Genomic DNA, 15,887 nt, shown 5'->3' with positions numbered 1-15,887 from the left:
CCGAATTTGCCTCTGCACTATCGAAACCTGATTCACCATTATCATGAGCTTCAATTATGCACTCCGCAGTCGGTTAAAGACAAATTGAAGTGCAAAAAAAAAAAAAGAAAAAAAAAGAACGTTCCCCAAAACCGTAAACTGTTAATAAAACAAGAACTCTGCCCACAAGTGAAACGCAATTAGATACGCGTGCTAATTCTTTCGTCTTTCATTTCTGCATCGGTGTATAACAGAGTGCGGCAAGTAACCGTTTTCCCCCGAACACACAGTGGCACTCATCTTGACGCAGCTGTGGCGCCTAAAGCAGGTCGGGCTTTTCCGAAGAACAAGCTTCACGAGCTGCGCGTTTCACTGCAGCTGCGTTGGCTCGCCTGGCCGGCCGGGGCCTCACCATATGTTCAGGTTCTATTTCCATCAGCGAACTACGGTCACTGTCGCTGGTCTATCGCCTCGGCTATGAATCGGCGAGTCCTCTGCACAGAGGCCACCGCTGCAGTCGGTGAGTATCTATATAGCCGAATGGCCTACGTACCGGCTAGTCGCACCTTTCCGGCAGTATACCGAGCAGATGCGTAGATGAGAGAACGGTAATTAAAATGAATGTTTTACTTAAATTCGGTAATGTTGATGACGCTTCTCAGAGACATTATTGCAAGACAAACCCGTGCGCATGACATGACGTAAGGTTGCGCGTCTTTATCCTGCCGCTGTGTCCAGTGTCCTCTAAGTGGCGCGCATGTAGACTACTAGAATTCTTGCGCATCACCGGGTAATATTCAGGTGGGCCTTTTTTTCTGTCATGTGCTGAATGTGGGGGTAGAGTGGTGTTGCACTCATTCAGTGGTCATCACGATGCCACGAAATGTCTGGCATTTCGTTCTCTAAATTGCTTCTATATATACCCTCTGCGGCCGCGAGAGTTTGGTGGGAGCGCCGCTGCAATGGAAAGTCAACAACCGTGGGGTGGAGGTTTCTTAAGTGACAGCACGGAGGCGGCTTATAGTGAGGTCGCTCAAGGCGTGGCTTGAGCCAGCTTCTTTCAAATTGAGCACTGCAATTCTACAAAATGTGCTACCATGACCGCGCAATACTGCTTTTGACTAGAAATGAGGCGCATGAGATACTTCCTGGTGCTGTTGCTAGGTTCCGCTTAGCACGACATCTGAAGAGCTGTCATTCCACTCGCTCGATCCTTAGTATAGAAACCCACTGTAGAGTCTTTGCTTTCGAAGTCACCGTGCGAGTTCCAAGGTCTTGTCTCTGCCAGGCTCTGTGTCTGGGCTCCTGCGTGCAGCCCGCATTGTCACATACAATACTCAAGACAGTAAGAACTTCTGAACCTGCCGCAAAATATGTGGAATATGTTTGTACTACTCTAATGCAATCGTATGTCGCACCTTGGCAAGTCAGTGATTTGCGAAGTAGTCCATGTAGACACACGTAGATACTATAGTTGACGACCTAGGTCATATGGCCACCTAACCAAGAGATATATTGGAAAAATGATTTAGCCCAGTGGTTTTAGGTTTAACTGAGGCTATGGAGCATCGAGATTTCTTCAGCGTTCCCAGTATAAGCGGCCATGCGAAGGCACCGACAGTGTGTGAAGTGGCTTAATTCTGAACTTTTGGAAAAAGGTGGTACGACTCTTGCGCCTTTCCTGTGCGACATTTTGATTTTACAAGCAGTGGTGTTCATCATTGAGAACTGTCATTTGGTCCTGCCGTCGCTTCAGTGTCGAAAGGAAGACTTTGCTTGACAACCTGCAAACAAGAGGCTTTCCAAACGCATGTCTGCAACAGATCATTTTCCCGAAGGACCGAGGATAGTGCGTTAGGAGGTATTGCGCCTTCTACTTGCATAGCTACGTGACATCGAACTTATGGACACATGGTAACACGGTTCTGTACATCAGAAGAGACGCACAGGTGAATCAATTTCCAGCCCAGACTGTCAGACTAACACCGCCTGTAGCAAACCAACCAACCAACGTTACGTCAGAAAAAAAAATCATGATTGTTTGTCGTCGGAATGAAAGGACACGTTCCAGTTTAAGTTAGTCGACAATAGCAAGTAGTTAGAATGCAGAAGCTAAACTCCCAATGAGCATTGTCAGTGCACTTCGTGTTTACTTCAAGTACGTAAACCATGGCAAATGAAGGTGGCGATTCAAATGTTTAAATTGTGCGCAAGTTGTGACGTAATTTCTATGACATATGTTTATAGAAAATAGGTAATCGACCTAGGCACCATATTGTTTCTACGTTGGAGCAGTGGATAGTCCAAGCGCTCATTTCTTTCTCTTTTTTAAAATCGTTTTCTTTTTCCTTCCTTTTTTTCCCGTTAGATCATTTTTGGATTTTCTACCAGTTCAAAAAGTGACCATTTTCACTTGAGGAACTGCACCCAGTCATTACATATGCGCAAATGAATCAACGCAAACGCATCCTTTGCTCTGTTTGAAACGCAATAAAAGCTACCCTATGCCGACACTTTGAGCGTTGCGGAGACGTCACCTAGTCCTGTACTCATCCGTCATGAAACGGTGTGCGTATTTGCCTTCTCCCACATCTTATTCTTCCTTCCTGTCACGCTGCTCCATCTGTTGACGATTTCCAACCCAGAAACATGTATTATGATGACATCACCACCTTCCTAAAATAGTACAGCTATTGTCTTCAATGATGAGCAGTTCCCGCTTCCGACTTGAAGCGTACCTGTAAAAGTTCCTGTTCGGTCGACCAGGGCACCCCTATTCACTGTCTCTCTACATTAAGGCGGCATATATAGTTGCATACTGTCTCACTATTTTTGTTCACAGTTTATGCAAGGGAAGTGATTTTCTTCAATTGGGGCTTGTGCGTTGGAAACGCGGCAGTTGAAATCTAAGTGTATATCCAACGTTTGCATTAAGGTGCGGCAAAGTTTCTTTCACTGATAGTCTGAACATCCCTTATTTTCGTGCATGCATCTGATAATTTCGAAGAAAGTCTCTTAAAAAAACAAGAAATTCGGCAGGGACACTCGGAAACAAGAAATTCGGCAGTCATGTGCCCTCGTAAGAGTGCTTACGTGCGGGTACGCGAAAGTGTTATAGCATTTGTAGACCTCGGAACGTCATGAACGCGCTCATTTTATACACTCATGACGTGGCGCCACCTCCTCCCCATTGACTGCGCCGTCACGTCCCCAATGAGCACGCACTAGGCCACACCTTTAGTCAGCCAGATGGCTGCGACGTGACGTGTGCAGTGAGGCACGCACTAGGCACACTTTTAGTAAGCCAGACCCATGGAGCCACCGGGGAGCCGCCGTGGCGGCAGGGAAGCGTGCTTGTCTCGCACCCCGTAGGCACGGGTTCGATTCCCACCCAGACCGAGATGTGCCACATTTTGCTTTCAAAGCCAATTAATTTACTTTGTTTACAGAAACCTTCCTGCGAAATTTGACGTCAATCCGCACATTTCTTGACGTGTCGCAGTCGGCCATTTTCGGTACCATCTTTCGGTCACGCCGACGGATTTTCGCGTAATGGGGCATATAATGCTTTCGCATTAAATATAATAAATTGCAATTACGCTGCTATATGAACTATGAATAGCTCTTGAATTGTACAAAGTTTGTGCAGCGCAATAAAAATGGAGAAAGGAAAGGAACACAGAAACGACATGGACTGGCGCTGTTCAGTCCATGTGGTTTCTGTGTTCCTTTCCTGTCTCTATTTTTATTGCGCTGCACAAACTTTGTACAATTCAAGAACATGTACCAACTAGCCCGTGCGCGAGTTCTTGCTCGTCGTTGCAACTGTCGGGTAAAATGAAAGGACGGGTATACGCTCCCCCAAGCACATAAAACACTTGCGCGCCCAGAAACACAAGCGCGTGGAATCTGCCGCAAAATATGTGGAATATGTTTGTACTGCTATATAATGCAGTCGCACGTCGCACCTGTGCAAGTCAGCGATTTGCGGAGTAGTTTATGTACGCACACGTAGCTGCTATAGTTTACAGCCTGGGGCCACCAAACCAAAAGATGCACTGAAAAAAGTATTTAGTCCAAAGCTCAAATGAAGAGAAAAGAAAGAAAGAACGCGGAAGGGATAGTTTGAGGTGACTGACATTTTAACAACGTCAACATTATTCTCACACGGGGGGAGGGGGGGGGGGGGAGAGAATACCACCGTCAAGGCGCGGAAAAATAGTTATTTCTCTCGTGGAATAAAAAATAAGCCGTAGAAAGTGTCAGATATTCAGAAAGGCACACTTGTTTTTGCGACCTTGATATTGTCGCGAGTTGCCACTTTTTATGTGTGTACTTGGTTCTATGCCGATTTTACTCAATGCCTCATGTAGGGGCCTTGTAAGGTATTTTACAAATAAACAAAAAGAAATCGCCTAAACAAAGAAGGAGAAACTGACAGCCCATATAATGGGTATTTTGCTAACAACAACACAAATCTGGGTTGGCAGATGGGGGTCCTGGTGCTAATGCACGTCTTGCACTACCCCATCCCGTTCCTTTCCTTGCTTACATAACTACACTGCCGGTAGATATAGGGATTTGAAGGAATGTGAGCGAACTGCTTTCGACGCCCAGCCTGGTATAACTCGCCGCTACATCATGTCATGCCTTGAGAAATAAAGTCTGCGAGCCGTAAGGCCGCTCAGCGAAAGCCATTCTGGCGTGCTTTTTACAACGCCTACTTGAAGCACGTGCAATAAATTATCTTGCTTTAAAATTCATGTCATGTGCTCAGGAACATGCCGTCAAGTCATCTTGTTGATGCCGATGTGCCCACCTTCAGTACAAAACTTAAACTATACACTACTATATATAGCAGTTGCGTTGCTGTGAGGCCGACACTGACGTCTACGCAGTGTTCTGGCGTAGCACATTCACGTTACGCGCTTAGATGCGATTTGCATGTAAGCAAGCGGAGACGTGCCCCCCCCCCCCTTTTTTTTCTTTTTTTTTTTGTCTCCAAAAGCGTTTTGAGATAAATCGGCCCACTCTCCTTACAGGCAAATGTGAGACCCAGGGCCACCGCACTACTAGGTCCTATCCTTAACCAGGCGCTGGAATAATGGAGTGATATTCGGGGAAAAAAACAAGTTACCTCTCTTGCTCTTCAGTAAGATCGAAGCAGCTTGAGATTGCTACAGCTAACTACAAGTGTACACGAGTGGAAGCGTTAGAAACGAGGAAACCGCGAAGCCATGAGTCTATATACACAATGTCAATGGAGAAGATTTCTGATCTGGCCGCAAAATTTACCATGCTTTGAAGAGTTAAGGCTTTATGATTGCTAAAAAAGAAGAAAATAATCTGCAAAGCCCACTGTCGAGCAAGGAGGAGAGTGATGTGAAGCATGGCCAGATACAGTCAAAACACGTGCACATGGAAGCCCCGCAGCAGCCCGTGCGCACTTGGACAACCTGCTATACGGCCCCCTTTCCGCGGCTTCTGCGCGCGGTCTGGCATCCTCCCGAGCAACGTTGTTGCCTCTTTCTGGTTGTCCCGAGCTATGTTTTTGTTTTCAATTACGTCTGTTGGTTTCACTGTCACGAGTCTGTTTATGCCTGACTGGGCCCGGTTCCCGCACCGCTCCTCGCCCGCTGCCGCATCTTTTTTTTTTTTTTTTTTTTTTTTTTTTTTTTTTTTGCAACCCAGAGAGAGAGGCCCGCGTTTTCGAGCGACACTTTACGGCAGTTTTTGTACGCAGGCCGCGTAGAGTCGTCGTCCGTGCATCGAAACCGGTTCGCTGCTGTTATCAGAGGGCGAGAGTGTGGAGGATGCTGCGCGGCGAATCGCTCCCTCGGCCGCCAGAGCAGCCGGGGTCTCTGGTTCGACGCACGTGTGTCCCTTCTCGGTGCAGCCGCGTCGTCTGCTCTGGCCCACGGCAGATTGTTCGCGCAGCCCTTGGGGACCGGCGCGCTTCCTCGTGCTGTTGACGGAAGGTGCGGCTGCCGCGACGTCGATTCCTCGCATTCTTGCACGTTCACCTCCCGGATCGTGACGCCGGGCGAAACTCTTCTCCCGCTGCCAGGAGTGCCGACCGCCCGTCGGTAGCACGCGCCCGATCACCCACGACTTCGCTTTCCGCTGCCGCTGTTGCTCTTCTGTTCATGCGGACTTGCGCAGTAGTAAGCAGTTCTTTCGCTAGGCTGCTGGAAGGTAGTCTGGTCTGTGGCTCGTCGTTCAGTTTCCGTTGGTGACAATCCGAGCGCTACCCCGTGATATACCAGTGCATATACGAGAGGCGCATCGCCTTCTCATTTACAGAGTATTGATGTTGCAAGAGATGACCCGCGACGCCGAGATGAACAACCAGAACACCCAGAAGACGGAAACGAACACCTCGCGGTCCGCCAGGGTTACGGCGACGGTGAAAGTCGAGCCGGTGGCCGTGGGAGAAGGACTTAGGCTCAACCCGTACTACTTCAAAACTGTCCCCGGAATCCTAAAGCTGATTCAAGTGGTAAGTCAACGTTCCGCCTCTGCTCGTTCGTAGCCGTGTTGATAACGTTATTCTTATCTTGCAAAATTAATTTTTCTTCGTCAACACACTTTATCTCGATAACCTATTGGCTTAACTATTATTTTCCGTTACGTTGTTAGCTGATAATTGTTTTCAATATCAGTGAAAAATATTCGCCGGACGAATGTTGCCACGGCCAACACTTTTCACTGATAATGCTCTTCTCGTTTCTTTTGGCTGCAAATCTATTTAGCTCAGCATCGCTGAGTTTATCGTGATTGAGGACCCGTGGTCTTATTCCTGATCTTGCCATTACCATAATGCTTATATAAAATTGAACACTCCTTAAATAAAAATATTTCATTTTGTTCTAAACCAACCGAATCTGCTATGTTTTGAGCGTTATACGCCTCTGAAATGCGTTTGAGTGAGTGAGGAAGTTTACTAAATACAAATTACGCAACAGGCGCGTCCGATTAACAGTTCTGTATTGTAACGATCGAGCGAAGGCAGGACTCGACGTTAGGTTGTTCGGTGGGTGTGTGAAGAACTTTTTGTTGTACACACTTGATGGTTGTCTTCCAAGAGTACTTTTCAACCAGAAAGATGTTCAATTCACGCTGTTCAACTTACATCAGACTGTACACTCGGCCACAAAATATTGCGGGGGGCGCGAGCGCGTGGCGAAGCGGTCCTCCTCTCCTTCTAGCGGTGCACCCCTGGTGTCGAGACCGACGCTTGCGCGCATGGGCGTCCTTCCGTGACTGCAACCGTGCATGTTTCCGCGCTTGTTCCTTGCGCGCCGGCGATATCCGAGTGTAGCCGCGAGGTGCGCTGTGGCGACTTCGACAGCCCGCGCGGGTGCGGCCGCTTTTTGTCGAAACACGACAGGGAGCACCATTTTTTTCTTTTTTTGTCGCCTGTCATCTAAAGGCATACATATGGGCGAGAAGCCAGCGCAGTCTTTGCCAGCCCGTATACTAGGTTCATTACTCTGCCACGCTGTTCTGGGGGAGAACGTCCCGTTCTTAAAAAAAAAAAAAAGATCGAAGATTGGGAACGTAAAGGCGCATCGTATAAAAAAAAGAAATGACTTGTTGCGTTTGCGACCGGGCGAGATATATCTGTGCTCGTGTTCCGACAAAAAGCGGCCGCAGCGGTGCGGGCTGTCGAAGTCAGCACAGAGCCAATCGCAAAAGGTGCACCTCGCGGCTACACTCGGATATTTCCGGCGCGCAAGGAACAAGCGCGGAAACATGCACCCTTGCAGTCACGGAAGGACGCGCATGCGCGCAAGCGTCGGTCTCGACACCAGGGGTGCGCCGCTAGAAGGAGAGGAGGAGCGCTTGGCCACGCGCTCGCGCCCCCCGCAATATTTTGTGGCCGAGTGTACGTTTTGAAATGTACGCGTTTTTACGTGAAACCAAATGAAGTACACCAACCGCCATTTCAACACACGCAGTCCAGTTCTATAGGCTCATGCAGACTCTAAAATGAGCCCCCGATCTACAGATGCAATGGTAATAGCATTCAGTCACACACCCATGCTTTGGGTTCCAAGGAGGGAACAGAAATACAACCAGACACGCAAAGGTAGTGGTGTTCTCATCTCGCACGACATTGTTCTCCGTTTCCCTGTCTGCTCCCCTCCCCTTACCCCGGAGTGGAATAACGGGCCAGGGCCAAGCACTTCCGGCCGACCTCTCCGTTCTACTTACCACTGATTTTCTCTCTCTCTCTCTCTTTCCTTGCAACATAAAACATCATTTTACGTAGCACTGTGTGAATATACCGAGGATAATGAAAAATGTGCGACGCCGTGTGGCGTACATGCTGTCGACGTATATACCTCGTTCAGTCGTAGCGAGGACCTATACGTTGTGCCGTTGCAGCGCGGCCGCTGAATGAACATGTTTGTGCCAGGGCATGGACCTCGACCCACGGTCCGCCGAAACAACGTTAATAAATAGCTTACTTATTCAGCTTATCGGCACTGCGCACTAGCGTGATTCTCGTTGCGTATTTCCTCACAATGGCGCGCCCGTCCTTTCGCGCGTATGCTCGCGACGCCGAAGCCCAGCCACATACGTTCGATCAATGAAATACGGGAACATACAAGGTAACAGAGAAAAATAACCATGAAGAAGACACACCATTCGGTCAGCGAGTTGCCGCGCTGTTCAGACTAAGTGCCACCCGCCTTTATAGACGAACGTCTGCTTATAGTATATAGTGAAGCTCATTCGAATTCCTGAAAGGCATTATCGGAATATTGTTACAAAACATTGCGGTTGTTTTCTGCTGTTTCAAGGGTTCATGAAGCTCGCTTATTCGTGCGAACCAATTCCACTTCATCCATGAAGACACCACTGATGTAAGCGAAGCAAGACTGTGGGCAAACGTTGCGATTGACAATCATATATTATCAACTCGAATGATTTGGTGGAGCGCCTGAGAGAGAGAGCCGTGCAGTAGAAAATTTCAGGCGATTGTTAAAGCGAGACCGCTAGCGTTAGGAATATTCCAGGCAGTGCATCAATCCACAGCTGACTCTTCCGCAGGAATGTTGTCGGAGAGAAAGCCGAAAAGACACGTGGTCTTTTCCCAACGCGCGCAGGTGTGCAGGCCACAGGCCCGCATGATCTTCGCGTGCGACATCTCTGGTATATACTATCCGCGGCGGTGGCTTCACGTGGGAGTGAAAATAAATGCGGGCCATCGCGATTAAACTACGCGTATAGCGGCGGGAGACTGCCCCGCGGCGGCAGCAGCGAATCGCCGGTTTTATAAACTGGTTTGTTCTTCGTCCCGTTCACTTTCTGTGATCTCCGTTTCAAGGCGGACGAGCTGCGTCATGTGAGGCTTCTCTCGAAGCAAGAACGAGCAGATAATGCCCGCCATGCCTTCCACAACAACTTCTCGCGCCCCCATGCTTTTCCCGGCGATGGGGAACGCAAAGGTGCTCCATGTACGGCGCGGAATGAGCAGCACTCGGGGATTGTCACCGCACGTTGCAAAATACTCCGCGTGCGTCTCGCATCAGAAAACATGCACAGCCTCTACGGCGTTAGGCGACTCCGTGCACCGCTGTATAGTGTTTGCGGTAGGGACTTTTGTATTGAAACATTGCAGAGCTACGTCGCGAACGTGCTACGCGGATGACGGTGCGGCGCTGCAAGCCGCTGCGTCGGCGTTTGTCGCCGACAATGACTGGGTAAACGGCACAAAACTTTGGCCAAAGCTTCACAAGACGTGTGAATGTCGCATATCTATTCATCCGAGCTCGTTCGCCTTGTCCAAATGGTGCCAGCATTCCGCTGGGCGAACCAGTAAACAGGGCTATAAATTGTTTTCCCAAGACACAGGACAGGGCATGTTCGTACTTTCAGTCGCGCTGTATTAGGGTTACGGTCATTCGCCCATCGTTGTTTTCTTTATTTAGTGCAAATGGGCTTGGAAGTCAAGTTCTTCTGTGTTTTGGTTCAGTAAAAATTTGTCGCGAGATGCCATTCCACAGCTTTTGTGAGTTGACTCGTAAATGTGCTAATTGCACTAGATTTATTTATGTCACACTTCGAGCTTAAGGTATCCACGTTTTAAAGTTTCGTAGTAGTTTACAGAAAAGACGTATTGTCGTTCGCAACTCGTCTACGTTGTGGCTGTTGACGAAACGCTTAGCTTCCAGCATTCTTAAGTAACATATATGTGAACAACTCATTAGTCGGCATATACACTCTGTAATGAGTGCACTCATATGCAATACGCGACTGTGAGTCTCAGTGAGCTTCAGCAAATTAATGGGGCTGGACGATAGTGGAGACCAAAAAATGATATTTACAAGCGCGAGCGAGTGTCTACTAAATTTGCGGTGCTGTCTGGCCATCCTATTTTTCTGGCAACTTTATATTTGATGAAAAAACAATGGCAAAATTGTTTTGCCACAGATAACCTTCGTTTGATGCCAGATGACGGCTCGACATTTTATTCCGGGATTGTGGCGCAAAGAAACAAGGGCGAAGAAAACCTGGGCGGACAGTAAGTAAATGATGGTGCCTGAACCGCGATGTGATTATGAGGCACGCCGTAGTGGGGGACTCCGAATTAATTTGGACCACCTGGGGTTCATTAACGTGCACCTAAATATAAGTGCACGGGTGTTTTCGCATTTCGTCCCCACTGAAATGCGGCCGCCGCGGACGATATTTGATCCCGCTACCTCGGGGAGGACAGTAACTACAGTAAAGCAGAGGTAGCAATAACGTCATCAAACGAGTGGTTCAGCTTTTTTCGATGCTTTTCCATTGTCAACACAAAACGCCGTGAACTGATCAGCTTTTGCTACGCAGATCCACGTGAGAATGCCACAGTTGCCAATCCGCCAACTAGGAAGCAGCTCAGTGTGTACGCGTACAGCGCATTTATCAGATTAAAAAAAATGAGGGGTGGGGGGCTTAGCGTCCGCAAACTACACAGTGGGTGATGAGAGACTCGGTAGTGCTGGGGCTCCGGATTCATTTTGACCATCTGGGTCACTTTAACATCTTCAGCTGCAGGGGCGTTTTTGCATTCCACCCCCTCGGCACGCGCCCGTCGCGACCGTATGTATCTATCTATCTAAACACACACGCACGCACGCACACACACACACACACACACACTGCGCAGGCCTCCCACAGGGACACAATGGGAGCGTATAGGGATACTAAACCGGTCGGGGACGTCTGAACGCTCGAAAGCGCGGCGGTGTCTTTTGATATCTGGATTTCATACTCGCGTCGCGGCCCTGAAAATGCGCACCGCCAATATGACAGCCGACTGTATACGTTGCTGAAATGCGCCAGAGGATTGCAGTACGCGTTGTATGTCCAACTTATCGTGATATGCCACAGCAATCGCTCTTTCTTTCCTTTTTTTTTTTTTTACACCTTCCATTTTGTGTTTGCAAGAATGCGCGCGCAAATGGACACGTGAACTGTTGCTTTTATTAATGTGCTACATAGCGAAAAAAAGTGTTTCATTGCATCGTTACAAAGTATGCCTCAAAACACATGCCAGAAAGTTCGCATGTAGCTTGGCGCCTGCTGTTGTCTGATGCCGCATTAGTCAGCTTGAATGTCACTGCGATTGCGATTAGCTTTGTTCGTCCGGAAATCGGCTACAATAAAAATGCGCGCTGACCGCGCGCACCTAGACAGGCCGTGTCCGTTATAACGATTGACGCACCTGGTTTCGCAGAAGAATGTGGCCTGTACGTAAAAAGAAATAAAAATAATATACACTACCAGAATGAAATTTGGCGCGCATAGAGTAGGGAAGCTGACAAAAGAATTTCAATTTGCAGAGGCGGACGGGGCAGAGCCGGAGTGTGTCCGCGTGATGGGCGTTGCGCCCATGATTCGTTCAAGTGATTGGCATCTGAGAAAAAAAAGAAATTCTCTCTTGCCTCTGCGCTCCCGTAATTGTTTCTGCTGCTGCGATCATTAGAAAAATAATAGAAAGCGAGGTATTTTCAGGTGCCGCTTTATACAAAGGCCAGGCGCAGCTGTGCAACCGAGCGCGAATTGTTTTTCTTGCGCTGTTACGTGCGTGGGGGCGTTCAAGGTGCAGACCTGCTCGTGGCCTTGACGCGAGTACCTTTCCAACACATTCTGCTTCTCAAGCCTACGAAGATTGAAGTATTGAGTACCGCGTGCACACGTGAACAAAGCTCAATATTATGTGACAGAAAACGAAAATGTTTGCTGCTCACAATCTACATTTTCTGCATGAGGTTTTTAGGAACTGTATAATGCAAAAGAATAACATTGAAAAAAGAAATTCATACTTTTTGCTCAAGATAGCTTCTTCGAATGGAAAGTACAATAATTCTGTCACTTAAAAATATTTTTTTTTCTGTTTACTGATCGACTTATTGGATTTTAACAGAATCGGTCCTTATAGGTGGAATTTGTCGTGAATAACGTATGTATACTGTGAGCGAAAAATATTTTGTTCGTTTCGTTGCTGCCTTCAATTACAGTTCAAAAGGACCTGTTGCTCGGCAAGTTCGTGCGGTTTTCTATACATTTCTTTTGTGACACGAAAAACACAGCACACAGAAAACGCGACAAACTGAATTAAGCGTTTGTGCGTATATAGTGTTCTTTGAGTACTGTCTGTTTTACGCGCCGTGAAAAGAATGTATAGCATATACCTTCAATTAACATTTGTATATAGCTTAACCACCCACGTAACTATAGGCAGACAAATCTCATATGCGTTAGGCAATTATTTCTAACTTATGTTATTAAAAAAGAAAAGAAAAAAAAAACAGCTGCTAACCGGGCGCCAAATGACACTCAAAGCACGGCTGTAGTATACATACTGCTGGAGTGGGTGGTAGCCGTCTCGAAGTTCCAGATGTGTGTGTTGCCAAATTTTGAGTCTTCTCATGCACGCGTTCCATATAGCGTGGGTTTATGTACTTGTATGTTCGGTTACAATCGCCATCGCAGCGTTGACACATTCATGAACTCCTGAAGCAGTGCAGTGACCCGCCGTGGTAGCCTATAGTTGCCAATGGCGTTGCGCTGCTGAGCTCGAGGTCGCGGGATCGAATCCCGGCAGCGGCGAACGCATTCGGATAAGGGCGGGATGCAAAAACGCTCGTGCACCGTGCATTGCGTGCAGGTGAAAGAACCCCGGGTGCTCAAAATTAATGGGTTTCAATGGTACAAAATGTAATGCTTAAAAAAGGACACAGAAGTTCGTTTTAGTGGTTGAACAGCTCTTGTGCACAAATAATAACCTAAAACACGTTCATATTCTGTTCGAGCAGGTTCAAATGCCACCTCGTCGCACGCCGCTATGTCGTTCTGGATTGGCTAGGCATGTTTCTTGGCCGGCATTGACTTGACACACTCTTATAATAAAAATATTTTCGTTTTTTGTTGAAAAAACAAAGATTAAGTTTGTTTTAATTAATAATACAACGAAAGACAATCACTTTTTAGAAGTACTTTTCTTTGTAATCTACATCTTCACAAAACGCGCTCCTAGTATGTTGGTATTTCTTTTTACTGCGAGTGCACTCTGTTTTCCCGTTAAGAACCGCGTAGCATATATAGTGTCACTCAAGGTCCCGAAGTGCACTCCCCGTAAGTGCCCGCTTGCTCGCTTTTTGACAGGGGCCTTATACTTTAAGTATCGTAATTTTTCAGCCGATTAGTCGTCCGGCCTTTATGTATTTCGCTCTACTCAGTTGTCGTTTTTTTTCCTCTTCTTCTTCTTGCAGCGCGCACTGAAACGCGAGGACGTCAGCTCCCTCTAAACAATTGTGCTACGCTTTACGCTCGGATGTGGCAACCACAGCGGGTCTGAATGCGGAAAGTGGGCTGTTGTGTAGCGGAGCTTGGCACACGATTGGCTTCTGGCTTTGTTGGTGTGACATCTTCGATATAGTATTTAAGCGCGGAAACTTGTTCACACGGACACAGGAAAGGACACGCACACGCGCTAGTGTGTGCCCCTTCCTGTGTCCGTGTGAACAAGTTTCCGCGCTAAAATACTATATCGAAGTTGGCAAACAAATTTTGCCAGTGTCGAGCTGCAGGTGACTTCACGGCTACATTTATCCGTCGTCGGGACAAGCGTGTGAGAGAGCAAAACTGAATAACTGCAATGTGCTTGGCAGTAACCGTTCTTGGCACACTCCGCGGTTTAGTATTTTTCTGCATGCTACTATACCTCTGCGTGCAATGTGCGCGCGGCTTTCCATTTTTTTTCCCCTTCTGTGATGGTATTGCTACATCAGCCGTTTGCCGGCAATCTCCCGCTCCCTACCCTTGCCATCGGAGCTTTCTTTCCTTTTGTTTTTCTTCTTCTTTCTCGATCACCCCGCCCTTGGTTGCTTCTCGTCTTCCGCTTGTCAGAGCTAGGGTGCGCCATAAAGCAGCTGCGTATACCATAAGGCTTCGGAACACATGTGCTGCTCACTTCGTATGTATATGAAAAAAAGAAAAAAAAAAAAAGAAGAAAGATACGGGGCAGCAAACACCACGCATAATGCTGCCAGAGAACTTTCCGCTCCAGTGACGCTCAAGCACTCGCTCGCGCTAGTAAACTGCTCGTCAATTAGACCAAAACGATGTCTGACCAACGTGAATGTTGCCAAAAAACAGTTTACTCCTGCGAGCGATTGTCACAGGATATGAAAACAGCCGCGCTTATCACGGCGCATAAAAACACGGTAAAGGAAATCGCCGTGCAAACTTTTCTCGCACGACGGAGGGAGAAAAATTCACGGATATGCCTCTTGAAAGGCTCTATGCGGTTCCCCGGCCATTCCATCCGGCACTTATTGCCAACAGCTATATATATCGCTTCAACCGGCACTAAAGAAACGCCTCTGCTTCGTTCTGCATAAAGTCCATAGATTTCCTGCAAAAAATATCTGGGGAGTTTAGTTCTGCACACATCTGCACGGCGCGGCGGATCCATTCGACTCGAAGAACCGTGACAACTTCATAAACGTGGTGAATATAGACACCATGCACTGCGCGCTACAGAATCATCATTGCAAATATCACTCCTCAAACAAATCAGACAGTATCACACTCGCATTTGTGCCGAAAGTGCTCGAGTCACCTCTATTCGACCTCTTCGCGAGCAAAATTAAGAACGTTCAAGCGCAGGCGACGTCACCGCGCTCTGAAATGCTGCGTAATTAGACGAGACATTTACGATGGCTGCGGCCTGTGTACCCTCGTTTCCTTCTCCTCAACAAAACTACATCTTAAGCCCTGCGCAATAACCGTGTTGGCTGGCCCCCGTAGAAGCAGTCTTATCACTGTAGTCTTGGCTTTCGGCTGCAGGGCCGGAAATAAGAAAGTGGAAGAGAGGTAGGCCGGGCTAATGAGCACCCTTTCCCAGCTTCTTGCCATAGCTGTCAGAGTGCTGGTGGCTAGAGCTGCTGTTCTCCGGAATGTGAGAGATCGGCAAGTTAAACGTCGTCCGGGGTAAGCAGCAGCTGTCTTCACTCGGTGCTTCCGCGCTCTGGTGTTCTTCAAAAACGCGTTGTAATGGTCGGGTGCATATCTCATACCGGCTAACCGGAATCGAGGTCCGATGCTGCAGCGCTCCATCTGAAACCGGCGCTGCTCGGCTGCGTAGTTTATTCGGGAAAGCTTCTTCGCTCACCGTCCTTCTCTCGGTCGTGGGCAGCAGCTGGGCGGTGACACCGAGTCGCCCTCCGTGGGCAGCGAAGCGCGTTCGCGGGCCCCGTGCACGCAGCCGGCCGCGCAATCGCGGGAGCCCGCCGCGGTACCTGTGCACGGCTATAACAGCGCGTGCGCATTCAGCGCCGCTTTGGCGGGCGTTCGCGACGTTTTCGCGAGCTGACGGCCTTGCAGCGATGCGCGCCAGCAGGTGA

General features: G+C 48.2%; 1 protein-coding gene across 1 annotated transcript in view; it reads left to right on the top strand.

Moving 5' to 3' along the window:
• The first annotated feature begins 349 nt into the window (after positions 1 to 349).
• The window catches only part of LOC119436291 (MARVEL domain-containing protein 1-like), a 101,625-nt gene continuing 86,087 nt past the window's right edge, over positions 350 to 15,887 (top strand). Inside the window, exons 1-2 of the mRNA XM_037703098.2 lie at positions 350 to 499; positions 6,283 to 6,478. Coding sequence (XP_037559026.1) covers positions 6,290 to 6,478 — 189 coding nt within the window. The 5' untranslated portion in view covers positions 350 to 499; positions 6,283 to 6,289. The remainder of the gene's footprint in view (positions 500 to 6,282; positions 6,479 to 15,887) is intronic.

Source organism: Dermacentor silvarum, chromosome 1, assembly GCF_013339745.2.
Source record: "Dermacentor silvarum isolate Dsil-2018 chromosome 1, BIME_Dsil_1.4, whole genome shotgun sequence".
Classification (NCBI taxonomy): domain Eukaryota; kingdom Metazoa; phylum Arthropoda; class Arachnida; order Ixodida; family Ixodidae; genus Dermacentor; species Dermacentor silvarum.
This window is presented reverse-complemented; position numbering and strand designations above follow the sequence as displayed.